General features: G+C 38.9%; 3 protein-coding genes across 5 annotated transcripts; 2 read left to right on the plus strand and 1 right to left on the minus strand.

The window, feature by feature from the left end:
* Window positions 1-5,016: 5,016 nt before the first annotated feature.
* On the plus strand, window positions 5,017-6,170 carry LOC115950999. The gene has a single exon (XM_031068300.1). It carries the CDS (start codon window positions 5,292-5,294, stop codon window positions 5,955-5,957), a length of 666 nt encoding a protein of 221 aa, XP_030924160.1. The 5' UTR covers window positions 5,017-5,291; the 3' UTR covers window positions 5,958-6,170.
* Window positions 6,171-9,763: 3,593 nt separating this feature from the next.
* On the plus strand, window positions 9,764-13,005 carry LOC115993724. Of its 2 annotated transcripts, XM_031117682.1 has the most exons (5): window positions 9,764-10,254; window positions 10,388-10,488; window positions 11,479-11,658; window positions 11,735-12,135; window positions 12,216-13,005. In XM_031117682.1, exons 1-5 carry the CDS (start codon window positions 10,241-10,243, stop codon window positions 12,750-12,752), a joined length of 1,233 nt encoding a protein of 410 aa, XP_030973542.1. In that variant the 5' UTR covers window positions 9,764-10,240; the 3' UTR covers window positions 12,753-13,005. The 2 variants fall into 2 exon arrangements, with proteins under 2 accessions (XP_030973542.1, XP_030973541.1); XM_031117681.1 differs by lacking the exons at window positions 9,764-10,254; window positions 10,388-10,488 and adding an exon at window positions 10,856-11,399.
* Window positions 13,006-22,459: 9,454 nt separating this feature from the next.
* On the minus strand, window positions 22,460-24,322 carry LOC115950371 (salicylate carboxymethyltransferase-like). Of its 2 annotated transcripts, none has more exons than XM_031067577.1 (4): window positions 24,238-24,322; window positions 23,712-24,116; window positions 23,359-23,631; window positions 22,460-23,021 (listed from the first exon to the last, which is right to left on the minus strand). In XM_031067577.1, exons 1-4 carry the CDS (start codon window positions 24,310-24,312, stop codon window positions 22,689-22,691), a joined length of 1,086 nt encoding a protein of 361 aa, XP_030923437.1. In that variant the 5' UTR covers window positions 24,313-24,322; the 3' UTR covers window positions 22,460-22,688. The 2 variants fall into 2 exon arrangements, with proteins under 2 accessions (XP_030923437.1, XP_030923436.1); XM_031067576.1 differs by having other exon boundaries at window positions 23,712-24,119.
* Window positions 24,323-27,761: the final 3,439 nt, after the last annotated feature.

Genomic DNA, 27,761 nt, shown 5'->3' on the forward strand with positions numbered 1-27,761 from the left:
AACTTGGAACGACTCTTTCGAAATGAAGATTCTGGAATTGCGGCCTTTTTAGGTCTTCTCTCATAGTCATGGTAAAGCTATAAAGGCCTTCTATTTTTGTGATATTTTAATGGACCATGTGCCAAATTTCATGCCGTGCTACACGTTTTTTACAAAGTTTCACTAAAAGTCTTGCCGTTTCATTTATTGTTGCTTGTTGGACGGGGTCACTACATTCAAGAGTAAGACTAAGACATCGTCCGATTAAGATATCAATATATTAAAACTTAGATTTTTTTATTTTATCGTGAAAGATTTACCAATTGAGCTAATTGAAATTTACCAAAAATGGTAATCTTTATTATTAGAAAGAAAATATGTTGTAATGGAGTAACTAAAACATATTCATAAGTTTAATTGTGAATTGTAACATTAAATTAAAACTTAAGATCTATTTTAGGAAATATCTTACTCATACAATTATATTTCATTAAAAATAATATTTTTTTTTAAATTTGAGATAGAGATGAATTAAGTTTTTATGATTTATTAGTTTTATAATTGTTATGTGCATAGGGAAAATTTGTTTACTTAGAAATATATTAATTTTAGAAATTATTACTCCTACTGAGGAATAACTATTACTTAGAAATGAATAATTATTCCTCATTTTAAAGAATAACTATTCATAAGGAATTATTATTCCTGGTAATAAAAATATCTCTAAACTAAAGAATAGCTAAACTATAAAAATAACTATTATATTACAGTGTCTATTACAATTAACCAAACATGCCTTAAACCGTTTCACTGTATATTTGTTTCTTCGTTTTCTTATATGTTCTTTTTTTTTTTTTTCCAAAGGCATTCCAATATGAAAGATTGAGAAAGGGGATTACCCCCTTGCACCAATCCCCATTTGAGTCTCTAGCTTAATTATTTTGAGCGCCTCATGTTAGATTAGATATTAGTATTGTACTTTATCATTTTAGAAAAAAAAAAAAATTAGGTAGTCCTGAAGCAGTGCTCTAGGCTCTCATAATGGGTGTGGGCCTCACATGTGGGTCTCACCATGGAGCCCACACCATTTATGAGAGCCCGGAGCACGGCACCAAGACTATTTTCCATATGATAAAAGTACAATACTTAAGCATAAAAAAGGTGGAAAACATGAATATGAAAAAAAAAAAAAAAAAAAAAAAAAAAAAAAAAAAAAAAAAAAAAAGAAAAAAAGAAGAAGAAGGAAGAGAAATGTTGTGTCTACAACATTTTCATAACAAATCTTAATTGACAGTTTATTATTGGTTGTTACGAGTGGGCAAAAAAATAATTTAAGTTGTAAATTCAAATTAGAACCAATAACAACTTACCACCTATAATTTATTTTGTACTGTTGTAAAAATATTGTTGTAAAAATGTTGTGTACATAGCACTTCTCAATAATAAAAAAAGAAGCAGGGTGAGGAATGAAATTGCATTTGTTTATGGGTCAAATTCAATTCAATTCTTCATTCCTCACTCAAGTTTTAGTGGATCTGAAAACAGATCGGGCTATTTTCTGACACCTCCTTTAGCCTGAGGCCTGGAATGGAATTCGGACCAGTTGATGTGCTCTATTATTTTCTTAAGAGGGTCTGATATTTAGCAAGAAAGCCCAAAAAAGGTTTGGCAAAGTGGGCTCCCAACTTTGTGATGGTCTGGCTTTTAGTTTGTTTCAGAGACCTTTTAGTTTTATCCAAGACCTCAACGAATTGAAAGCCCATACCTCAGCTCATGCCCACCTTGAATTCTGATCCAAATTGAGTTCAATTTAGAAGACAGAGAGAGAGAGAGAGAGAGAGAGAGAGAGAGAGATGTTCATGCTTCTTAGATCATAGTTCATACACATACACATGACCATTTCTGAGAATGAAATACCATGAAAGGACAAAGAGGATTTCATGCTTTATGCTTTAGTAAAAGCAAATACGTACCTAAAAAAGAACAAGAAACGAAATCTCTATGGGGATTCCTTTTTTTGATGGAATCTGCAAACCACTTGTTTAAACAGCATAGGGCTATAAACGTAAGCTAATGGTAGAGCATATTAACAATGTCGCATCATATGGAGCAATAAGAACTTCGGATGAAAATGGTGGTCGAATCGAATATACCATGAACTGGAAAAAATGCCATCCAAATTTAGAAGAAGCGTGAGGTCAATGTCATCTTTATGTGAAGCTCACCTAGACCACATATCCAACCACTAAACAATTAAAATAAAATCAAGCACGAGAGCCTAACACAAAGGCTGAGTATCTCAATCAAGCTTTATGTATATATTCTTCAATGTCTTTACAGGCAATAAAGTACCATAATGTTCTCATGTTTAGCTACAATTTAGAATCGAAATCATGATTTTGAAAATTGGCTTTCCACTAAGAATGGGAGAAAGAGCAGAATTTTATCTTGCCTGGATAATTTAAAAAAAAAAAAAACAATTGATAAAGCTGAAATGTAGACTTTATAAACAAATGGAGCACATAGACGTAGGTTTCTCTATCTTTGAAATTAAGGCCCTAGTGTAGTCGAATATGACGAATCGACTTTGTTTGTTAGTGGATGATGAACCGTACATCTCTCTCTCTTTTTTTATGGATGAAAGACACCCATGGTATTATAAAAAATTTACAAAATTGCAAAAACTTTAGTGAGGTTCATTAGAACCAACAACACTGATGTGAATAAGACTTTGTGAATACTTTTATTATTGGAATATTTATTGTGTTGAGAGAGAAGCAAATTTGAGTGGCCATCATTTAGTTTAGAGGGCTTTAATTGGTAGTAGAATTGGACCTATTCACATATCTAACTTGCCCTTCTCTGTTCGAATGACAGATGATGGAGATGACTAAAGGCTTGTTCCCTCTTGGCATCTTGCGCTCTTTTTAGGTTTTTTTTTGTCTGTTTTTGTTTGTTTTTGGAGAGACTCCTAATTTCCCACTTGACTATATATGATTCTGCACACTTATCATATTGGCTATTTCTTTAACTTTCTATTTACAAATTGTCAATCTACGCCGATACCACCTAACCAATAGTTTAATAAAGAAAATCGTAAATTACTCTTAACAATCTATAAACAAGCTTTATAGAGAGCAACAATGACCACAAAAAATGCTTGCGACATGCTTGTTTTACAAGTTAAAAAGAAAAATTATGTACAAAGGACATTATAGATTTTCATTCAACAGTGGGATTGTTAGAAGTCAATTTGCAATGAGTTCAAAATGAGAAAAACTTTCTAATAGAAAAATCATTAGGGCTAATGATGGAATCACGTGAAATTTGGTGAAATGAATTTTTGTGAGGATCCCCTTGCCATGACCAATGTCGCTTTTCTAGAAAATTTCCTTCAAGTAGATTTACCGCATGCACCAATTTTTGTTTCATGATGGAAGGTATAAGACGACTATGAAATGCATGCAACCCAATAAACCAGTACCTAAACCGATCTAATTGTTTAGTTAACCACTAATGCAATCAAAGAAAACCGAGCAAGTTTTCTACGGCTCATTATGTAACTTGAATGGGTTGTTTTCGCCACAAAGATGATGTTATTTTGAATAAAATTGTCTGTATATGACAGTTCCATTTTCTTCTTTTCTACTATTTAAAACCAGACAGTCTGGCAATTTGCCATTGTCAATAATAAGTTAGGCCCCCTCTTTTTTTTATAGAATTTCTTTTCTGCCTTTGAAGTTCAACAGCAACTCTAGTCCCTATTAATTGCAATAATGTTGCTGCTCACTAGCCCCTAGACGGGGTCACTCTTACCTGCTTACTGAGTGACTTTGCCAAAAAAAAATCCCACTATAAGTTATATTTCAAACAAAAATATCATACAATGTCATTTTATTTTATTTTTTATTATGTTTTGGTGATTGTTTCTTCTTTCTTTCTTCTTTAAAGACTTTTAATATCTTAATAATGAATATCACAATCAATTTTTATTTATTTTTTTGGTTAAATATCACAATCAATTTTCACTTTCTTTCTTTTGGGTGGAGGAGTACACATATTTATTAATCCTGATGGATCTCTCTCACTCAAAACTCTGTCAAGGCATTGACCAAAGAGCAAGGCTTTCTTCCTTGACATCGAATATATGAATTTTTATTTTTGGTAATTGAATTCAAGCACATTCGATCGCGTGTTTGTCTAGCACTCTACTCATCTATTGTACCTCTCTCTTTGTCAGCAAAAACTCTGTAACTCTGTTTCTTTAGTACAAAAACAATGTTTCTTTTTCTTTTTTTTGGATGTGCTAAAACAATGTTTCATAGTCACGTGTTTGATAGCATGAGATTTCAGCCCATTCAAAGCCTTCCTCTCAAATTGCTTGAGATTGGATAGATTTGTGTGTGATTGCTAATTTTCGATAACTTTTTTTTATAATATTAATAATTTTTTTTTTTTTTGGTAACTTTAGTGTTAAATGTGTTTTTTAAAAAAACTAAATAATAGTTTATTTAAATAAAAAAACTAAATAATAGTTTATTTAAATAAAAAACTAAAAGCTAGATTATTTGTTAAGAAGTTGAAATAAAAAGTAAAAAAATAAATTTTTTTTTAACAATTTCCAAACACATACAAAGTGAGTTGATTTTTAAACCAGTTCAAAAGCATGTGGTTGCACTACCGATTGGCGGTTTAACCCTTTTTTTTTTTTTATATATATATAACCGAACCGGATTGATTTTCAGTTCATTATAAAATAAAAGTTGGCTCTAAATTAGTTTGATTTTTTTTTTCAACTCCTTAGGTGACATTTTATTAAACAAGTTACATGATTCATTAGCTTAAAAACTTGGATAAAAAATTTATTATCAAACTTTGTCCTAAAATACAATTATTAGACTAAACCAATAATATAAAAAGAGCGACATAGATGGAACTTTTTGGTTATAAAAGAAGAAGATTTGCGTGGGGAGAGGTTCAGTTATCTAGGAACAAGTGATTGTTCTCTCAAACAAAGAAAGCGAAAGCAAAGCCAGAGTCCAGTCCACACTCCACGCTCTGAGTCTAATAGTCTTTGGTCTTATATATGGTCCACCCACAGCTTCTCACCACTCACTGCTCACTAGTCACTGCTCTCTCGCTGTTCAGTCACACTCACTGTCTCTCTCTCTCTCTCTATAAATTAGAATTTTCCCCTTCAATTCTCATTTCATATTCTTTCAAAGTATCCTAGCTAGAAAGTCATTTCTCTTTTACTCTCAGTTTCAACTTTCAAGAAAGCGAGCAGAGCAGAGCAGAGGCAGAGAGTAACGATGTTTCGCATGGCGAACCTCTTTCGCTACGTGGAGATTTGTCTGGCTGTGGTTCTCTTCTCGTGGACCTTCACTCGTCTCCCCTTCGCCGTCAGACTCTCCGGTGAGTATTTCCGGCAACTCTCAGCTTTCGTCTCGAGCCCTCTCTTCGTGTTCATAATATGCAATGTCATCATCGTCACACTAATCGTCAAATCCGGCTGTTTCTCTGCCCAAAAACCTGTTGCTGACAATGCCGAGACTGCAATCTACGAGGAACTCATCAAACACGGTGGCGACAGCGCGGAGCCACCGTTGGAAACCGACCCTTCGGTCCTGACTGAGCCATCGGGATTGGTTGTCTACCAAGACAAACAGATCGTCTTCGAAGAGAAGAAGAGCACTATCATAGGCGAAGCTGAAATGGGTTCGGATTCGAAAGTCTGTAGGAGGACTCAGTCGGAGAAGTTCGAGCGTGAGAGTTCGAAGAAACCTCGCCAAAAGCTCCGTCGTTCGGAGACGGAGAAGTGCATGAAAGTTGCTCAGTCCGATGAGAATTTGCCGGAGAAAGAGTATCCAAAGCTAAGCGACGAGGAGTTCCAGCGCACCATAGAGGCCTTCATTGCCAAGCAGTCTAAGTTTCATCGCCAAGAGTCTCTCGCTATTGTTGTTTCCAACCATAGCTGATGAGTACATGAACAATGAAGTTGCTGTTTTACACTTTGTCAATATGCTATGTACACTGTTAGTAACTTCTAGCTGAGAAAAAAAAAAAATCAAATGAAATTAACTTCTTTTAATATGTTGAATTTCTGGGTTATTTTAGTGCGACAGTTTTACCATTTAACTTGTTAAAATATGAGTGTATGTGAGTGTTAAAGGAATTTGTGCTAAAGGAAATGGAAGATATGGAATTTTGGAACTAAAATCTGTTTGTCTAGTTTTTTGATATTTCGAGTTGGAAAGTTCTTTTCAATAATACTATATTGGTGGTAGTAAGGGAATAGTATTGTATTCGAATTTCCATCAAACCATGGTGATGTGTGTGATTGTGAATATGTTTTCCTACCCAATAGTTGTTGCTTTATGGATTTCGAAGAAAATATTGTCAGCATTCAATACCCTTTTATTTTTCCCTTTAAACTTCTAAACAAATCTTCAATTATAAGGTGTGAAATTCCCAACCATAGAAGAATGCTTGATAGGAACAAAAAGAAAATAATTATTTGTATTTGAATGAAACAAAATTTAATAAAGGATGAATGTTAAAATTTGCTTGTTGATGTGGGAAGATGTATCACTTGGATATGAGCTCAAAAGGGTTGTGCTTTAATCCAATTTGGCATTGGTTTTGTTTTTATTGTATGTACAAGAAGTAATTATTCTACATCCATGTTATAGTGTTATAGACTTAATGACAAGAGGTAAAAAATGTTAAATGCAACATTAGAGTACCACGTGGCAAAACCTCATACACTCTTTTATATATTGATGATTGATTTCAAGGAAAAATGGGGCCTCCTCAATATTTTTGGCTCATTCTTCTTTGCTAGCAACAAATCAACAATGACCAATTATGGTCTTTGACTGACATGCCTTGTTCCCTTGCTCTCAAAGAACTGAAAGCCTCTTGTAAATATTATTGATTTGTCATTAACATGCAACAAACTTGAAAGGACCCATTACTGTAAAAGTTTCCACATTCTTCTTCTTGGAATGATTAACAATCTAAGAGGTCACACCAAGCTTTGTCAATGCTATATAGTCTTAAATGGTTACCATTTAGCATTGTCCCACTCAAAGAACTTTATTCTTTTTCCTCTAAGCAACATAGTTTCTTAGTGGATATATGTACCAATCATCATAAAAATTATATGATAATTATTTCCCAAGTGTACTTAACTTTCACTATCCCGGTAATCTCTCATAGAAAAGTAGCTTTTATGCTTCCATAATTCCATTGAGAGATCAGATTTTTAATGGAGTGATCTTCATTTTTCTGCGCCAAACTAGCTTTTTTCATTTCTTTTCCCACTTTAATTTTTTTTTAAAATACCCCTTTTCCCCTTCTCTCTTTTAAGGCAATGATGATAAATCCACAATGGTGCTTGCATTATTTACCTCATCGGATTCTAAAACAGATTTTACCAAATTTATAAATAACACCTTTTGCTCATTGCTTTGCTTAATGTCTCCCATGAGACATGTCATACACTTTGCCTTAATTTCTTTTATGTCATTTTTATTTTTTTAAGTTGTATTTGTTTTTATTACTTTATTTCTACCAAACAAGACTACCATTTTGTTTTATTTCTCAGCTTGCTTGACCCGGTAGAGAGAATTTGTTTAGGCATGTTGTATTGGGGTTTTTAGTGGTGGGTGCCAACAGCCGATACCTTTTTTAAAGGAATGTATATTCTAAATCTAGTGAATTCCATATAACTTATTTATAATGTAGCAGCTTGCTCTTATCCATTAGTTGGAGAAGTTTTTTTTCTTTCAAAAGAGACCCCTCAATTATTTTTGTAAAGGGGAAGAAGACCTTCCTTTGTCCGTTGGAAAAAATGGAAGGTCAGTCTCTTTGCCGTGTGGAAAATTGGAAATGTAAAAAAGACAACATTATATTGGTTCTTGTGTAAGGCCCCAAGAGGCTTTATCTAGTGTAAAATTCATCTGGGGCTAACCATAAACTCTTTTAGCTCTTATATATAATTCTTTGTAATCACACTTAGGGTGTATTTAGATACCGTTTATTTTGCTGAAACTAAAAAATTATTGCTGAAGCCTGAAATTATTGTAAATAAAGATAAAAATGAGTTGAAATAGTACAGTGGAACCCATGAATAGTATCAAAAAGTGCAATGAAGCTAATGAATAGTAGCAAAAATAAGCTGAATAGTGAAATAATTTTAATTTTTCATTCTTACCCAAACGCATGCTTAATTATGTAGAACCGTTAAGGAATTTCACAATGAATGTAGGCCGTTAGTTTAAGCACAAGAGCAGATCATTGCTTCATTAGAAAGCAAGTGAAGGCTAGAATTCAATTTAAAAGTTTGTTTCCCTACACTGATGAGAATAAGGAGATATATTGCAATTTTGTAAATTTGCTTTAACTCTTGTAATTCCTAGCTTAGTGAGTTAGGTTTTATTTTTGTCAAACCCAATAAACCAATGAAAACAAGTTTTTTTAAATAAGCACAAGTTTTTTTATGGATTTGATTCATAAATTCAAAACTAACTAAAGGAGGCTGTAATTAAAGCCAATTATGGAAGAAGCTGGCATATTTCTTTTCGTAGTTATATAAGAATTGGAAGCATATGATAAGATAAGTTATTGTATGATTGGTCCCTTCACAAACTTATACTTACAAGCTGCAGCTTACAGATGGGGACATAGATGGAGACAGACACTGGGGACTCACTTATTTGGATTCCTACAAAAACTGCGAACTGAAGTTAGAAGGAGAAACCTGTTGACAAGGACTTTGAATATTGGAGATTTGAGTACAGGTACTTTTTGTATTTCCCATCTATCTACTCCTATTTAGCTTTTAAATATGTCTGTGTTTAAGGTCCCACATGGCAAATTGCACTAAGCTATGTATATATTCTCCAAATCAACTCCGTCATTAATCTATAGATTTAATGCATTTTTAAATAAAATTTACATGTAACAGGACCAAGAAAAATTTATGTTCGAACTTTAGAAACTATACAATGTTTCTGTTAGTCATGGGGCATCTACTGAGACATCACCATCACCATGACCAATTATTCCAAGAGCACCATCTCCAATCTTGAAAATAGAAAGCTGTCCTCTCTGGGGACTTTGATAATAATTGCTTCTTTGCTTAACAATAATATAACCATATTGAATCAAATTCCATCTTATTAAACCTTTCCCTTGATGTGATCAAGTTTTGGTTTCTTTGAGATGAGATGACAACCATCATAGAAAGAAAGAAGTCAAAGTTATCATATGAGCTTTCCTTGTCTTGTACCACAACATTATATGTATGTATTTCAAGACACATGTCATAGGATTAGATAGAGAACTATAAGCGAAACAATTATTACAAAAATTGTTACCAAAATAAAAAATTATTGCAAAAGTCAATCATGATAGAGTTCATGCGTCAAGGAAGGTTGATTTGCGTTGCACTCTTAAAATGTTTGATCAAAATTTCTGTCAAGTAAGTGTGACAACTATGACCTAACATATGTTGTATTTTTGGCTGAAACATCATTGCCGATTATATTTGATGACGTTGAGAGTTGTCACCAATGAGTCGCACTGTACTCGCGAGTCAACGAACCTGCGCAACAAGAACGAACGGGAGAAAAACCCTTAGAGAGCACCGGTGTGGTGCCGGCCAAAAGTTCTCCGAAGGTCAAGTTAGAATTCGTCCCTTGAGTTATTTTTTAAAGGCGTTAGAGAGGGTCAATTAATCTTACCTTGATTTGCGTGAAAGTTACTCCTTTTATAGCAGTGGAGAGGTGGCTTTTCTTCTTGACCTCCAGATCTTTCCAATGTGGGACTCTGATACCATTTCCCTTATTGGATCTTAAGGCTTTTCCAGGCAATAGAGATTTCGGGCTATGGGCCCTTACTATGTCTGTCCATGATGGGCCTTTAGGGAGCGTGGGTCCCGCTTTACACAGACCAAACAGTACCTATCCGTCAGGCCCATTAAGATAGGCCCACCAGACTAAATCTTACCATCTTCAGTTGCCCCCTTCACCCCAATGGTCCGTCTGTTCCAAGGATCAATGGGGTGACGATCCTAATGTAGGGGCATGACGGGTACTTTAATGACGGAATGGATCCGTGAAACAGAAGATTTAAAGTAATAGGCGGACACAACCGTCAGAATGTATGACGGTTTCAGATCTTTAACCGTCAGATAGGATGACGGGTATCTTGCAGTTTCAGACGGTTTCATATAGTCGACGGTTACCATCTACTGATGCGAGCAGACAGGTTAGCATTTATTAGCATGCCACGTGTCAATCTCTGACTGGCCGTTGTATAGGATCGAAGCGTCGCTTCGTCTTCCGTGTATCTCCTATATATATGAGGCGTCTCAATCTCTCATTTTCGCATTTCCAAACAGAAAACGTCTGTCAGAGAGAACCGTCAACCTTGCCAGAGAAGTCCGTCGAGCACTGGTAACCACCAATTACCACAACCGTCAGCATTACTCCGTCAGGTGTGGTAAGTATTTACTTTAATTTCATATTCAAGTTACATTTTCGACCAAGCAATATTGTTAGGCTTAATATACCCGTCAATGTTTTTAAACCCGTCAAGTCTTAGGTTTCATCATTAATTGTAGGAAATGTCTAGTGCGTCAAGTAACCAATCGGTGGTTCGTGACGGGACGGAATACGAGAATGTATACCCGTCCGGTCATAAAGACCAAGATAGTCCAGGCGAAGATAGGAGTCCGTCTGCATCCTCTTCGTCCTCAACAAGTGAGGATGTGGAGAAAATTGAGATAGAGGGTCCTGACGGGAATCAAGCACTGGAGTCCGTCGTAGGTGCTGATGGACTAAGGCAGTTCATCATGTTACCGGAGTGGACAGTGCATAGGTTCACATCCGTCATCCGGGAGAGACATTTCAGTACCTTTAGAACAAATTTTCAGATACCAGACTACATCCCGATCCGTCTTCCCTACGTGTCGGAGAGATGTTATTATGACGGAGTAGAAGGTGTTGGAGTGTACGAGCAGGTGTTGAAGGCTGGACTTCGGTTCCCGCTCTCTACACTCCATAGGGAACTCTTGCATTACCTGGGACTGTCCGTCACCCAGATTTCTCCAAACGCCTGGAGGGTCTTCGTAGCAATGGAGATTCTTTATGGCGCAATGTCGAATGGAGAAAGGAGACTGACGGTCCGTGAATTTCTTCACTGTTACCGTCCAGATGAGATTGATAGATCAAGGGGGTTGTACCGTTTTGCTAGTCGAAGTCCCTTGTTGAAGGTCATCTTTGAGACCCCAGACTCAAATAGAGACTGGAAGAGTCGCTATTTCTTCCTGGAGGGTGACAGGTGGATGAACCGTCCAGGAGAGACGGAGTACATGCCCGTCGATACAACTTGGGGGATAATAAACCAAGCGCGTATGCACCCGTCTTGCTTGTTCCTTTTTTATACACCCGTCCTCTATTATGTGCGTATTTTGACCGTCTCTCTTTGCAGGTAGAGGGCGCCCGCAGGTTAGCCTCGAGGAATTTAGTTTCCTTGAAAAGGTTTGTAGAAAAGCTAAGCCGGACGAAAGGACCTGGGCCAAGTTAGTGAATCCAAAGACAATACACTGGTATTGTGACGGTCCAGAACCTACCCGTGAGGCCATTGCTTACGACGAAAGAATACACAAACGTGAGTCCGTCTACTTTTACCCTTGAAATTGAAATTTTACTTTTGAGAGAACATCATCATCCGTCCTGTATTGCAGAAATGGACGACGCCAAGAGAAGAGCCATGATAAAATCTCTAGCCGTCGAGCAAAAGAAGACGGGTGAGATCGTTGTTCCCAGTGTGCCGGGGTCATCGGGCAAGAGGAAGCAGCCACCAAAGTCCGACCGTCCACACAAGCAGCCAAAGGTGTCAATGGAGCCCATCGTGGGCTTGATGGCTGAGGGCCCTAAGGCCGTCAACCAAGTTAAACAGGGGGCCGGTAAGGGCCTAATGCATGCTCCACCCGTCAGCGAGGAGAAGCCCCCTCCCCTTCTTCGTGATGATTCGAAGTTCGCTTTGGAAAAGCTTACGTCCATACTTTCTGCAGAGGACTATGAGGATCTGGGGAATCACTCGACGGAGGCGATGGGAGAGACGGGGTTATTTGCCGTCGGACAGGTAACTTTTCATTATCCTTCAGTGTATGTCCGTTCACTTTCTAGTTTCATTTTTAACACTTCTAATTTTCTTTATTTCAGTCCTTGGTTATGATGAAGGGCTTGATGGACCGTTGCCTCAACCGTGAAGCGGCTCTGGAACGGGTACGGTCAAAACTTGGGAAGACGGAAGAAGAGCTTAGCCAGCTGCACAAGTGGAAGTCCACCATGGAGCAGAAATTTGAACTGTCTGAGAATACAAGAAAGGAGCTCGAACAGAAGACGGAAGAAGCTGGGAAGGTCTTGAAGAGCAGAGCGGACGAGGTGAAAGATCTGAAGAAAAAGCTCCGTCATGCAAAGGACGACGCCGTCAGCGAATATCGCAACTCCGAGTCCTTGTTGAAGGAGCTTGGAGGATCGTTCCTTCAAGGCTTTGACGATGCGCTCCGTCAGATAAAAAAGACCTACCCAGATCTGGACGTGTCTATGATAACACTTACTGATCAAGATCAGACTTCTGCCCTGCCCGTCGCCTCCGAAAATACGGAGGACCTCTTTGGGGAAGAAGCAGCTCAGGGTGACGGAGAGTCCGCTCCGCCGAATGAGGTCGCTGTTGCCGACCCCAAGAAAGCAGAGTAACCCATGTAATCGTTTAGGAGGATCCGTCTCCCTTTTATATACAGTTAATTATTTGTAGACGGTTTGTTTAAAGTTTGATTTTGTATTGAACAATGTTTGATTTTAAGTGTTGATTTGCACAAGCTAATCTGTTGATCCGTCCATTTTAAAAGCTGTTGCTGACTTATATAGTCATGTCGTCCGTCCACCTCGTGGGCGTTCTGGAGCCGTCCGCTTTATTTATGTATGTAATTTTCCCACCGTTTTGGCTGAACCGTCCAATTTATGGACATGTAGAATTATTCACCGTTTTAGATGATCCGTCCACTTAGTGGCTTAAATACCTCGAACTTATGGAAGTATTGAATTACGTAGGTCCGTCCACTTTGTGGAGGCCATACCGTCCAACTTGTGGACTTGTTTAAATACTCATCGTTTTGATGATCCGTCCATTTCGTGGACATGTAGAATTATTTACCGTTTTAGATGATCCGTCCACTTAGTGGCATAAATACCTCGAACTTATGGAAGTATTGAATTACGTAGGTCCGTCCACTTTGTGGAGGCCATACCGTCCAACTTGTGGACTTGTTTAAATACTCACCGTTTTGATGATCCGTCCATTTCGTGGACATGTAGAATTATTTACCGTTTTAGGTTACCCGTCCACATTGTGGCGTATAGACCGTCTACTTTTACGGACGCGTAGAATTATTCACCGTTTTTAGGTGATCCGTCCACTTAGTGACGTATTAACCGTCCACTTTTACGGACATGTAGAATTATTCACCTGTTTAGGTGATCCGTCCACTTAGTGGCGTATTAACCGTCCACTTTGACGGGCATGTAGAATTATTCACCTGTTTAGGTGATCCGTCCACTTAGTGGCGTATTAACCGTCCACTTTGACGGGCATGTAGAATTATTCACCTGTTTAGGTGATCCGTCCACTTAGTGGCGTATTAACCGTCCACTTTGACGGACATGTAGAATTATACACCTGTTTAGGTGATCCGTCCACTTAGTGGCGTATTAACCGTCCACTTTGACGGACATGTAGAATTATTCACCTGTTTAGGTGATCCGTCCACTTAGTGGCGTATTAACCGTCCACTTTGACGGACATGTAGAATTATTCACCTGTTTAGGTGATCCGTCCACTTAGTGGCGTATTAACCGTCCACTTTTACGGACATGTAGAACTATTCACCTGTTTAGGTGATCCGTCCACTTTGTGGACTTTTAACTAGCATCCGTTCAATTTGAGGACAATTGTAGTGACATCAAAGTAGACAGAAAATCATACTTGTTTCTAATTGCGTAAAGGAAAAGTGCCTGCCTTCATCATGGTTATGAACCCTGTAACTTGTGAGGCCAACTTCTGCGGGGATGACCGCCTCATTCCCGTATGTCAGTCGGAATGGCGTCTCTCCTGTCGGAGTCCTAGCCGTCGTCCTGTACGCCCAAAGTATGCTCGGTAATTCTTCGGGCCATATCCCCTTTGCCCCCTCGAGCCGAGTCTTGATAATCTTTAGCAGGGATCGGTTCGTGACTTCAACCTGGCCATTGGCCTGAGGATGGGCGGGTGATGAGTAGTGGTTTTTTATTCCTAGCTGTGTGCAGAAATCCCTGAAGTGGCCGTTGTCGAACTGCCTCCCGTTGTCCGAGACAAGGACTCTAGGAATACCAAACCTGCATACGATGGACCGCCAGACAAAACTTCTAATGTTCTTTTCTGTGATGGTGGCCAAGGCTTCCGCTTCTACCCATTTTGTGAAGTAGTCAATACCCACTACCAAGAACTTGAGCTGCCTTACCGCCGTTGGGAAAGGCCCCATGTTGGGAAAGGCCCCATGATATCCAGTCCCCATTGAGCGAACGGCCATGGAGCCGTCATGGGTGTGAGCTCCTCAGCCGGCTGTCCGATAAAATTGCTGAACCGCTGGCATTTGTCGCAGCTTTTAACGTAAGACTCGGCATCCTTCTGCATGGTCGGCCAGTAGTACCCAGCTCGTACCAGTTTGTGCACTAACGACCGCGACCCAGAATGGTTCCCGCATATCCCTTCGTGTACTTCCCTCATTACGTAGTCTGCCTCTTCAACCCCGAGGCATCTTAGGTAAGGACGGGAGAAACCCCTCTTGTAAAGAATGTCTTTTATCAAGACGAATCTCGCCGCTTGGACTTTTAATTTCCTCGCTGCCTCCTTCTCTTGGGGCAGTAACCCGTCCTTCAAGTATGAAGTTATCTGTGTAGTCCAGTTTCTTTCGGAGCGTATCTCCTGCATATTGTCGGGGTCTATTAGTGGGAAGACTTGAACAAAGGAAAGTACATTACCCGGTGTCGTCACATGTTCTGCTGAAGCGGCTTTGGCTAGGCGATCGGCGAGCTCATTCTCTCCTCTGGGGATTTGGACGACCGTCGCTTTTAGCCCGTTGATTCTCGCCTTCACTTGATCAAGATATCTCTTTAGCCTTTCCCCCTTACATTCATACTCTCCGTTTACTTGATTGGTTACGACCTGCGAGTCGCAATGAACGGCTACACTTTCCGCTCCGGCGGCTTTTGCCAGGTCGAGTCCTGCCGCCACTGCTTCGTACTCTGCTTCATTGTTGGTAATGGGAAAGTCGAGACGGACCATACATTCGATCTTGTCTCCTTCTGGTGACAGCAACACTATGCCGGCCCCTCCAATTCGCCGATTGGAGGACCCGTCGGTGTAGATGCTCCATTTGGGGGGTTCTTCTGCCCCCTTGTCCTCGTCTCGCGTAAACTCTGCTATGAAGTCGGCTACAGCTTGTCCTTTGATGGCTACACGCGGACGGTACTTGATGTCAAACTCACTCAATTCTATTGCCCACAACGTCAGTCGACCCGCGGCTTCGGGATTACTCAGTGCCCTTCGCAAGGGCTTGTCGGTCATTACATTCATGGTATGGGCTTGAAAGTAAGGTTTCAGCTTGCGAGCCGCCGTTATCAATGCGAAAGCGAGTTTCTCCATAGGTTGGTATCTTTCTTCGGCGCCGCGGAGCGCCCGGCTGGCGTAGTATACAGGCTTCTGTGCATTATCCTCTTCTCTAATTAAAGCAGCGCTGACGGCGACAGATGAGACTGCCAAGTAGAGGAAAAGTTCTTCGCCAGGTTGCGATGGACTCAATAGGGGTGGTGAAGATAGGTATGCCTTTAACTCCTCGAACGCTCTCTGACACTCGTCCGTCCACTCGAAGGATTTCTTTAATGTGCGAAAAAAGGGCAGGCACTTGTCCGTGGCTCTCGACACGAATCTATTTAACGCCGCTATCTTGCCGTTAAGGCTTTGTATCTCCTTCACATTTCGCGGGGGTGCCATTTCTAATATGGCTCGGATTTTGTCCGGGTTAGCCTCAATCCCTCTCTGGGATACCATGAAGCCTAGGAATTTGCCTGCCGTTACGCCGAATGCGCATTTTCCCGGATTGAGTTTCATGTTGTAGGATCGTAGCGTACCGAACGTTTCCTTAAGATCTTCGAGGTGGTCTTCCTCCTTCCGGCTCTTCACAAGCATGTCGTCGACATAGACTTGAACATTCCTCCCGATCTGCTGCGCGAACATCTTGTTCATTAGCCTTTGGTATGTTGCCCCCGCATTCTTCAGGCCGAATGGCATTACTTTGTAGCAGAATAGTCCTTGGCTGGTTACGAACGAAGTCTTTTCCTGATCGGCCTCGTGCATGCGGATCTGATTGTAACCCGAGAAAGCGTCCATGAAGCTTAGTAACTGGTGTTGAGCCGTCGAGTCTACTAGGACGTCGACTCTTGGAAGGGGATAGCTATCTTTAGGGCACGCTTTGTTAAGATCGGTGAAATCCACGCACATGCGCCACTTGCCGCTCGCTTTCTTTACCATTACCACATTCGCCAGCCAATCGGGATAGTAGACTTCCCTGATGAGGCTTGCCTCTTGGAGTTTGCGGACCTCCTCCGCTATTGCTTGGTCCCGTTCCGTTGCGAACACTCTCTTCTTTTGTCGGACGGGTGGAAACGAGGGTAATACATTCAATTTGTGTACCATGACGGAGGGATCGATTCCCGGCATATCGTCATGGCTCCAGGCGAACACATCCTTATTGCTCCTCAGGAAAGCTACTAGCTCTTGACGGATTCCGGGTTTGGCAAGCGTTCCGATCTTGGTTGTTCTGTCCGGATTGGAACTGTCAAGAGTTATCTCCTCCAGCTTCTCTGTCGGTTCCGCCACCGTTCGGTGCTCTTCTATGTTCAAGGCCTGGATTTGGTCTTGCATCTCCATCATAGCGACGTAGCATTCTCGTGCGGCAACTTGGCTTCCGCGTAGCTCTCCTACCCCATATTCCGTTGGGAACCTGACCATTAGGGCGTAAGTTGATGTTGACGCCTTCCACGTGTTGAGCGTAGGTCGTCCAAGAATGGCATTGTAGGCGGACGAGCAATCGACCACCAAGAATGTCACGTTCCTGGTGATTTGTTGGGGGTAATCTCCTACTGTCACCCGTAACGTTACTGAGCCCAGAGGGAATACCTTACTCCCTCCAAAACCAACGAGCGGGGCGTCTGTCGGTATTAGCAGGTCCCTATCAATCCTCATCTGCTGGAATGCCGGATAGTACAATATGTCGGCCGAACTGCCGTTGTCGATCAACACTCGGTGGACGTTGTAGTCTCCTGTCCGCACGCTGACGACGAGGGCATCGTCGTGTGGATGGTGTAGGCGCCGTGCATCCTCTTCCGTGAACCCAACAATAGGTTCTTCTCCGTTTGCTATCCTTGGCAGTCTGCTCGTCAACTGGACATTCTGTACCGTCCGAAGGTATGTTTTGCGAGCCTTCTTTGACGATCCGGCCGCAGCAGTCCCTCCGACTATCATTCTTATGTCTCCAATTGGGGGTCTTGGTCGCTCGTTTTCTCGACGGAGGTGTTGTTCCTGTGGGGGTTGATCCGTTCTCCCCTTGTTGACGAACTTCTGCAGCTTCCCTTGTCGGATAAGTGCTTCGATTTGCTGCTTCAAGTCGTAGCAATCGGCCGTGTCGTGGCCGTGGTCACGATGAAAGCGGCAATATTTGTCTCTAGGCCTTTTGCTGGGGTCACTCTTCAGCTTTCCTGGGAACGTCAGGGACCCTTCGTCCTTAATCTGCATTAGGACTTGGTCAATCGGCGCGTTTAGAGGGGTGAAACTCGCGAACCTTCCGCCCATGGGTTTTGGACGTCTGTCCTCCCTTCGGTCTCCCATCCTTCCTTTCTTCCGCCCCTGGTCTTGTCGAGAATCCTCCTGTCGGTCTCTTTTCTTGGGCCTATCTTCTCGCGATAATAGTGCGTCTTCAGCGTTCATATATTTGGTGGCCCTGTAAAGGACCTCCGACATGGTCTTGGGGTCGTTTTTGTATAGGGAGAACAAAAACTTACCCCCCTTTAGTCCGTTTGTGAATGCTGCTACCAATATCTTGTCGTCGGCTTCGTCGATCGAGAGTGCTTCTTTGTTGAAGCGTGATATGTAGGCCCTTAACGTCTCCTCTTCCCGTTGCTTGATATTCATCAAACAAGCCGTGGATTTCTTGTACCGATGTCCTCCGATGAAATGCGTAGTAAATTGAGCGCTTAGCTCCTTGAAGGTGCTGATGGAGTTGGGCGCTATCCGGCTGAACCAAATCCTTGCTGCGCCCTTCAGGGTTGTAGGAAAGGCCCTGCACATAATCGCGTCTGCCACTCCCTGAAGGTGCATCAGGGTCTTGAAGGTCTCTAGGTGATCTAGAGGGTCCTTGACTCCGTCGTAACTATCCATACTTGGCATACGGAACTTATTTGGCAGGGGGAAGGAGTTAACAGCTGCTGTGAATGGTGAGTCAGTCCGGTTGACAAGGTCGTCAAGATCACTTGACACTCGCCCCTTGAGAGCGCTCATCATCACATCCATCTGCTCCTTCATCGCCTGCATCTCCGCGATGATGGATTGTGGGGCAGTGTCCGTCGGGGAAGGGATGCTTATGTCCCGTCTTACTGGTTTGCTCGGGGCGTTACTCCCCTGTGGTCCGTCCTGATTTCTCCTTTCGGCGCTGTTCCCCTCTTGATCCGCTCCTTGGTTACTGACCGCGGCATTCTTTTGGTTCAGCTGCTCTTGTAGGTCGTGGTTTTGCTTGGTGAGGCGCTCTACGGCTGCGGCGAGCGTCCTGACCTGTCTCTCAAGGGCCGTCGTAGGGGCTTCTTCCTGAACGTCATTCGTGGTTGCCATTGAGCGAGTGAGTACCATGTAACTCTTTTGTCTGGGAATCTACGAAGTACTATACGTCTCTCGTTCTTCCCCACAGATGGCGCCAACTGATGACGTTGAGAGTTGTCACCAATGAGTCGCACTGTACTCGCGAGTCAACGAACCTGCGCAACAAGAACGAACGGGAGAAAAACCCTTAGAGAGCACCGGTGTGGTGCCGGCCAAAAGTTCTCCGAAGGTCAAGTTAGAATTCGTCCCTTGAGTTATTTTTTAAAGGCGTTAGAGAGGGTCAATTAATCTTACCTTGATTTGCGTGAAAGTTACTCCTTTTATAGCAGTGGAGAGGTGGCTTTTCTTCTTGACCTCCAGATCTTTCCAATGTGGGACTCTGATACCATTTCCCTTATTGGATCTTAAGGCTTTTCCAGGCAATAGAGATTTCGGGCTATGGGCCCTTACTATGTCTGTCCATGATGGGCCTTTAGGGAGCGTGGGTCCCGCTTTACACAGACCAAACAGTACCTATCCGTCAGGCCCATTAAGATAGGCCCACCAGACTAAATCTTACCATCTTCAATATTCATCATATTTTGTTTATCTATTATGGGTTTTTCATATGAATAATCCATTTAAAAAAAAAAAAAATTCAAAGTCCAAATTCCACATAGAAATGGAATGATTTTTAGTTGATAGATAAATATCAATTGCAATTTACATAAATTTTTGTAATTTTGGTTAATATAAACTCATAAAACCTTCAAATTGTAATAGTTTAAAACTATATTATAAGCATTTATGTGCTTAAAGCCTTAAACTTTTGAGTTTAGCTTAAAAACTATAACATGCTCTAAAGTTTATTATATAATTATTTCAGTACTTTATTATATAATTATCCCAATTCCAATTCCCCCCAAATTTCCTTACACTTTCATTGAAAAGGGAAGTGGGGGTAGGGGCAAATTTGTAGGGTAAAATTCTGGATATGTATGAGGGGGATTGTTTGTAAAAAGTGACAAGAAAGATATCCTATACAGTCAATGGAGGAGGGGCCAGCTAGCCTAGAATTGTTTAGATAGTTGGCTTCTTACAATTGACAGCCTTCCCCAGTTGTCTCTTCTGGTTTTAGGGCCAGGCTCATGAGCCAACTTGTTGGGGATCCTTATCAATGTATTTGGTCCTCTGAATGTTGATTATTGCAGTAGAATTATCATGTTCCTTTTTCACTATACCATACAACAATTACTCTAATTTTATACAGCATAAAATCTAGCCAAAACTGTGTATATGGGATCAGACCAGTTAGGCAATTTGTTTTGTTGTCAACCAGATGTGGTAGTTGTTTTTTCTCCAAGACATAAATTCCATTCTTGCATTACTTCTATGAACTTGATCATTAATTTTTTTTTTTTTTTTTTTTTAGGGCTACTTGATCAGCAATTAAGCTCTAATAAATATCAGAATTCTTACCAAATAAGGGCTTACACAAGAATGGTAGTCCAAATCATACATTTGTTATAAGAAGATCATTAGCAGTTGCATTTTTCAAATCCTAGTTTGATATTGACATTCACAATCTGGTGTTAATGATGTGCTATTTACTATAAATAAAAATAATATTTCCATATGCATTTTTTTGGGTAACCCTTTCTTTATCTACACTACATACAAGGGCAGAGATAGAATTAGTATTTGTTCACACCAATAATGTACAATTGTGAAAAAAAAAAAAAAAAACTAAAATTATTGTCAAATTTATTATAAAAATTTTACAAATTAACATAGTATTGAATGTAATTAACGTTATACAAATAACATAAAAATAATATTTTTTTAAAAAACTAATACTTTTGTATTGTGTTTAAAAGTTAACACATTAGTTTGTAAAGTTTACGTAATAAAATTTGAAGCATCTTAGACATTACTTGCTAGTAAAAGTCTTGTAACCTTTTGCATCTTTATCTTAATTGGTTAATTTTCCCCATTTAACCAGAGTCTACCTGTCATTAACTCATAATAATCGATTTCAAACACACGAGATATAATAAAAGTGGTAAGCTTGCCAAGAGCTCTTTGATGCTTTTTTGTCCAATTGTCTCTTCTTGTGTTTTAAATGGAATTGTTTGGGGTTCAATTCCATCAGTTGAATTATTTCATTATTTGTGAAGGCTCCACGTAAGTATATATCATAAATTGGCAACACGCGCAAATTTATCCTCAGCCTCGAAGGACAGGCCTGTATATCTTGGGCTCTGGAGAGTGGAATCAAATTGGGCTCTTACTCTTCAAACAGCTGGTCTATTGTTCTGTTCAGTCAAACAAAGTAGGCCCTCGCATCTGACCGAAAATAACAAATGAGTTCTACTTAAACTGGGCTTCCCTTAAATGTAAGGCCCATAGTTCACAAATGCAGCTATAATTTTTTTAAAAAAATAATAATAAATACAACAATTTTTTTTTTTTTTTTTAAATTTATGATATATGTTTCATGATAATTTTCCTTTATCATAAGGTCAAGATATCAGTTTAACCCTAAATCTCTTATTATTACACTCTAGAAGAAGATAGATTAGCTACAATTAGATACTACTTCAACCTCACTCTCATTGTATCATACTGTAATTATTATTTCTCTAATCAACTTTAAACTTTACGGCCCACACAAACAAATTAGAATGGTCTATGGGTGTCCCTCTGCATGCGCAAATGATTAGAACTTGCATGCATTCATTAGGCACTCAATGAATCAAATGTGGATCAAAATGAATACTTCCAACAAAATACATAGCAAATAAAGCTAAAACTGAAAACAAACTTTAGGGCCCCTTTTCAACACTTTCTATTGGGTTGTCAAACACCACAATTTTCTTCTTAAAAAGTTGCTTTCAACACAAAAAACACTTTGTATGGATTGGACCCATAGTCATATCATATGTTACAATGCACTGTACCCAATGACAATTTCACTCCACCATGGTGGTGGTGCTTTGTAATGCAACGATGAATGAATGATATTTTTAGGCTAGCTAATGTTGCTTGATGGGTTATGCTTTGTTTGGCCAGCTTGGAAAAGAGAGCACCAAATTGACATTTATTATTATTATTGTTATTATCAATTTTTTATCCTTTAGAAGAAATTGGAACCACCGGGGGTGGTTGGGGTTGGTTGGTCTATTGGTCATGGACTCATTTTTAAGGGTTTGAGAAGTGCTGGTCATGGGTTAGAATCCTGTGATAAGAAGTACTTGGGAATAAAACTCTATATCTTTTACTCATGCTCACTAGTATCTTCAATGGGACTAGGTGTACAGCTATTCCTTATCCAGATCCCTTACTCCCACAGGCTTAGGCACAACAGGTAAGGTGCTACTATGGTCACGTTTAGTTGGAAGATGCCACCCCAGGTGACTTTCTACCCGTTTTCTTCCATAAGAAAAAAGAAGATAAAACTGAAAATTAGAGCATTTAGGAAAAAGCTTTATAGTTAATTGTTTATGCTTTATAAATTCAGAACTTCAAAATATTATTCATTGTTATATACCAAACATTTAAAATACTAAACAACATTTCACTTAAATTCTACATCACAAAAGCTTTACTACTAAAAGTCTAAAACTCTACCTCCCAAATGATTCTGTCATTCAAATCAAAGTGATGACTGCGAAACACATGCAGTAATATTAACACAAGTTCATCCCATCCCATTGATATATTATTATGCCTTCCTCCTTCGATTCATAGTTTCATACTTTTCTTAGAACAATAACAAAAGTGAGGGGCTTAATTTCTTCTTTAGCCATTTCTTCATCCACCATTCTTCCATAGATTTCAAACAAATTGTCTAAAATACTCGGTCCAAAATGGTCGGAAATCATAGATTCTTGGATGGCCCTAACTGTCCTTGCAACAGCAGCACCATAGCTCTCTTCATCTTTTTCATCCCTCTCTATTTCAAACATTTCCAGCCGGTCCAACTCAAAAGAACCTTCCTTTCTCACTTCATCTTCTATTTCAATTTTTGATGGTGCATAGAAATGCACATCATAGGTATCAAGCTTCTCTACCTCAAGTTCTCCCTGTAAGAGACACCAACAAATTAAACAAAAAACTAAAATCATGATGATGTACACGTATTATACATGTATGAATAAAAAAATAATTTGTTTAATTTTTAGTGATCCACTTGATTCTTCATTGACTGTAATATGTCATATGCACGTCTAATTTATTTTTCTTGTCATTTCAAACTATAGTTATTTTAAATTAAAAATGAAAGAGACGTGTGTCATGAAATGATAATTAGTGGGGCAAAAAGTGAAAGAAAGTGAGAAAATCAATTTTTTACTTTGATTATTTGTATATGTATACACTAAATTTGCTCTCTATGATAGTACATAATATGCCATTAATTACCTTGGAGATCAAATTGGCAAAGGACCGTGAGAGAAGTTCCCAAAAGAAAGAGTTGCCTCTGTCAACATGGTCAGGACCTCTCCTACCAAGCAAAATAAGCACCATTCGTCCTCCAACAATTAGCTCCTCAGACCGTGACCCAAGAAACAACATGAAGTCCTCCTGGAATTGCTTATAGTATGCCTGGGAAACCTGTGGAGGGCTGGATTCAGAAATGTAAACGTGGCCTTTGTTTATTGACCTGCCTTGCTCATCGTAAAGTGCTGGAGGAACCTGCATAATATAATGGCTGTTTATAAGCGTGCACTCAAAAAGAGAAACAAAAAAAAAGAAAAAAAAAAAAAAGGTCATACCCTTGAGAGCCAGTGCAAACTGTAGGATGAATAGACAAAGTGCAAGCAATTGTTGGGAAAAAGTCTTCCATAAAAAGAGCCAGCATAACCTCCAATGAAAATAGAGGGACACACACCACTTTTTTCTTTTCTAAGCTCCCTGTAGAATTCTGGCAAGGTCTTGAAGATTGAGTTGAAGTCATTTGTTGGAAGATCATTAAGGTACACGCGGAACTCTGGTGGTTGATGCAGCATTAATGTACTGCTAGTCCTTTCAACAGCTTTAACAATATCTTTGATGATGGTTAAGGTATTGGGTCCAGAAGAGCAACCCAAATCAGCTATGCCTATGCTGTTTGGAGTAGTTGTGACAAAAAGTTCTTGTATGGTTTCTGTGGTTATGTGCTTCACCATATCAGACGCTTTCTTCTGTCAAAAAAAAAAAAAAAAAAAAATTAAAAACAAAGAAAAGCAAAATAAGGAAATAGTGAAACTAATTAGCAAAAGAAAGAGCATTCCAACCCCAGGAGAGACAAAAGGGGTAGACCTGAAATGAGGAATTTTTGGCATAACTTGTGACACCATCACCTCCAGTCATACGGAAGACTTTCTCCACATCCATGTTGGTTGGAGTTTGCCCTTGAACATAGTGCTGTTTTTGTTCTCTTTTTAAAGGCAATTCATGTAATGCTTTACCTTTCGGTTTACCTTTTTTCTGATTTGTCAGGTCAAAATATACAGTAACCCTTAAACTTTAATGCACGAACGATTTTTAGTCTCTAAAGTTAAAAGTGATGGTATTTAGCTTCTAAAACAGGTTGTGTTGAGTTAGGTATTTAGCAAAAAGACCGGAGCTTCCCTCCTGCCACCCTCACTGTGGCAATTGTTGTTGTCGCTGTAGATAAACTAATCACTTTCAATCTCTAAAAAAACAAAAAAATTTAAGTAATCCATTTTAGTTCCTAACAAACTTTTTAGTGGTCACTTCTTGCTCTAGTTGAGTGATAAAGTGTCGCTTTTTAGTTTGCCCATATCAGGGGCGGCTCCACTTGGAGCCCCCATTTGAACCCCCTAAATTGAACCCAAAAAAAAATTTTTATTATAATATTTTTTATTTTATTTTTCTTGTTTTGACACTTAAAATAAAAGTTTGAACTCCCTAACCTTAAGTCCAATTGAAATAAATTTAAATATAATCATCTTAACAATATCTTAACATTTTTAAACCCAAAGAAAAATCTCAATGACAAATCAATTTGATCTAAAATCTGGAAAAAAAATTTAATTAGCCCAACAACAAAAGTAGAATCTACTAATCTTAAACCTTAGAAAAAGCTTATTTAGATCTTAAGAAATTTTAAATAAATCAATCAAATGAGAAATTAGTGGATGAATGATTACTTGACTATGTACATTGAAACATATGTAGTTAGTAGGATTGATAATGAAGATATCATGCAATAATTTCAAGATATGAAACATTGTAGAAGGCAATTATAAAACTTTATGTATTAAAGATTTTTTGTTTTTGTTATGTCGATATATTTAATTTATCTTTTGTTTAAAATTTTATATAATTTATATTTCTTATTGAACCCGCTTAAAAAATAATGCTAGAGCCGCCACTGGCCCATATCAACTAAAGAATTAAAAGCAATAATAACTTTAAATTTTAGAGTTTAGACACTAAATTGCTCCTAGGTTAAATTTAGGGACCAGTAATATGTATTTAGCATGTCAAGAGTTTTGTAGCTTAACTATTATATTTTAGTGTTTCCAATGAAAACATCTAGGTTCAAATCACTCTTTTCCCAACAATTGAATTGTCCAAAAAAAAAAGTATCTAGCTAGCATATTAATTATTATGATAATCAAGAGCGCATCTAATATGTGTAAAATGTTTTTTTTTTTCATGGGTGTGCGCAACATAATTTATGTTAATGAAGCTCAACCATACACGATTAATGATTGATCATGGTTTTAATGGTATCATAGTAAGACTCATTAGCATTCACAATGAATCCATTTGTATTGTTAGGATCATAACACCCGCCATGAACACGAGAGAGTCAAATACCTCATGAGTACAGTGTCATGACTGGGTAATAAAATAATTAATTAAAGTCCTGAAATTGGACTGTTTGTCTTCGTGCACCTCTTGGTTGAACCAATTCTAATTTTTGGCTAGTTGTTTATGCTTGCTCATTGAAAAATAGCAATAACTAGTGCTTAATTGAAAAATAGCATTAGTGCTTGAGTGGACTTAATCCCGTCATGCATTAATGCTTTTTCCCATATTAAGACTAATCGTTATGAGCACACATGCAAGTGGACTCAATCTGGTTATGCATTAATGCTTATTCCCATATTAGGACTAATCCTTATGAGCACGCATGCAACCACCCTCGTTCAAAGTGCTTGAACTGTTGCTTCATTTTCAAAATACAAGCCCTGTAGTGTTAAAGAGTATATCACACCTTGCTTAAGTTATGTGTTTGTTTCAGCCAAAAAAAAAAAAAAGAAAGTTTATAGTGTTTTGTTGGTTTTTTGAGATGTCTAACTTTAGTAAGTTCAGGCTTATTTATTTAATTTTATTTCAAACTTAGTCCTTTAATTTTAAATAGAGGATTGAGAAGACAAATTGATAAGGGGTGAAAAACGGCTACTTAAATTTCTAACAAGTTTTCCTCTCCATTTTTTTCTCCAATATGAGATAGTAAAGTTTTGGTGTCCATAGAAAACACCCACGTCCACATTCACCATTTTCTATACACCCAAATTTGCATCCAACCAATCGGTCAAGGACCAATAGTAACATAAGATATCCCAAATTATGACAATTAGGACTATAAGTTTATAAATAGTAAAAGTAATTATTACCATATATATATATATATAGTAACGGGAACTATGTGAATATCTGGGGGTCCACCTCTAAAATGGAGGACAAAAACCATACTCCTATAAATTTTGTACAAGAGTAAGCTAAAATGGAGGACAAAAACCATACACCTTTAGATGATATAGGGGACACCTCTCTAGTCTTGTATATCTAGTACTTCCCCTGGTTAAGGGAAGCAACTTTGAGGCAATCAAATCAAATTAGCTTTGTTTGAAAAATTAGATTCTTCTTGTCTATCACCTTGAAACAAAGCAGCATGAGTGCCTGACAAGTGTCGTAGAAGGGATATGCAGCTGACTGACCAGGTCACATAATGAGGGAGGGCCATGTAGTTGTGGTAGATGCCATTAAAAATTGATTTGAAACGATGAAATTGCCATTTTTCACTACCATATAAATGCATGAACTTGAAATGGGGCCTTAATTCGGTAAGAATAAGTACAGAGGCAGGGTTGTAAACTCAATTATGAAAAAGAATATAGAAATTATTCTGCATCTGAAATCACTGTTTTCTAATTTGGTTCTTGTGGGACAGTAATTCAAAATGCATGGGTGTCGGCTATAAGCCTATAAGTAGGACCAAGGGGTCCCATGGTAAGTACATGACATATCCACCTTCTCAGCCAAAATATCACTGTAGCCTGTAGGTAGGAATGGGTGAAATTGAATCTGCCTGGATGTTTACACAAAGATCACTGTAGGAGTGTAGGTAGGGGATTTAAATAGGAGGAATCACACCAATGAATCCAACAGAGCGGGAATTAGATTGGAATGTTGTGTGTATAGTGAAGAACCTGTAAAAAAAAGTAAAAAAAAATGGAGAATCTATTTTCTAGATCATGGACCAACCTATGGGGTTGGTCTCATATCTTCCGATGGTTAAATCAGAACTCTAACAAAGGAACAAACTAGCAAAGTGATTGTAAATGTCATGAATGTACTATCAGGTTATTGTTAGCCAATTGTTAGTGGGATTGATAAACATTTCCCAATAAAGTGCATATGTTTTGATAACTCACCATTGCCCTCAACTCGGTTGAGAGAAGATGGACAAAAAAATACTAAGACCACAAAAAAGCTTATAACTTTTACTACAACTCATTATCCAATAAAAATTGTGAACTTGTTTGTGGTCCTATAATTTTTCAAGATAAATTTAGGGTGTGTTC

This window comes from Quercus lobata, chromosome 6 (genome assembly GCF_001633185.2).
Source record: "Quercus lobata isolate SW786 chromosome 6, ValleyOak3.0 Primary Assembly, whole genome shotgun sequence".
NCBI classification, from domain to species: domain Eukaryota; kingdom Viridiplantae; phylum Streptophyta; class Magnoliopsida; order Fagales; family Fagaceae; genus Quercus; species Quercus lobata.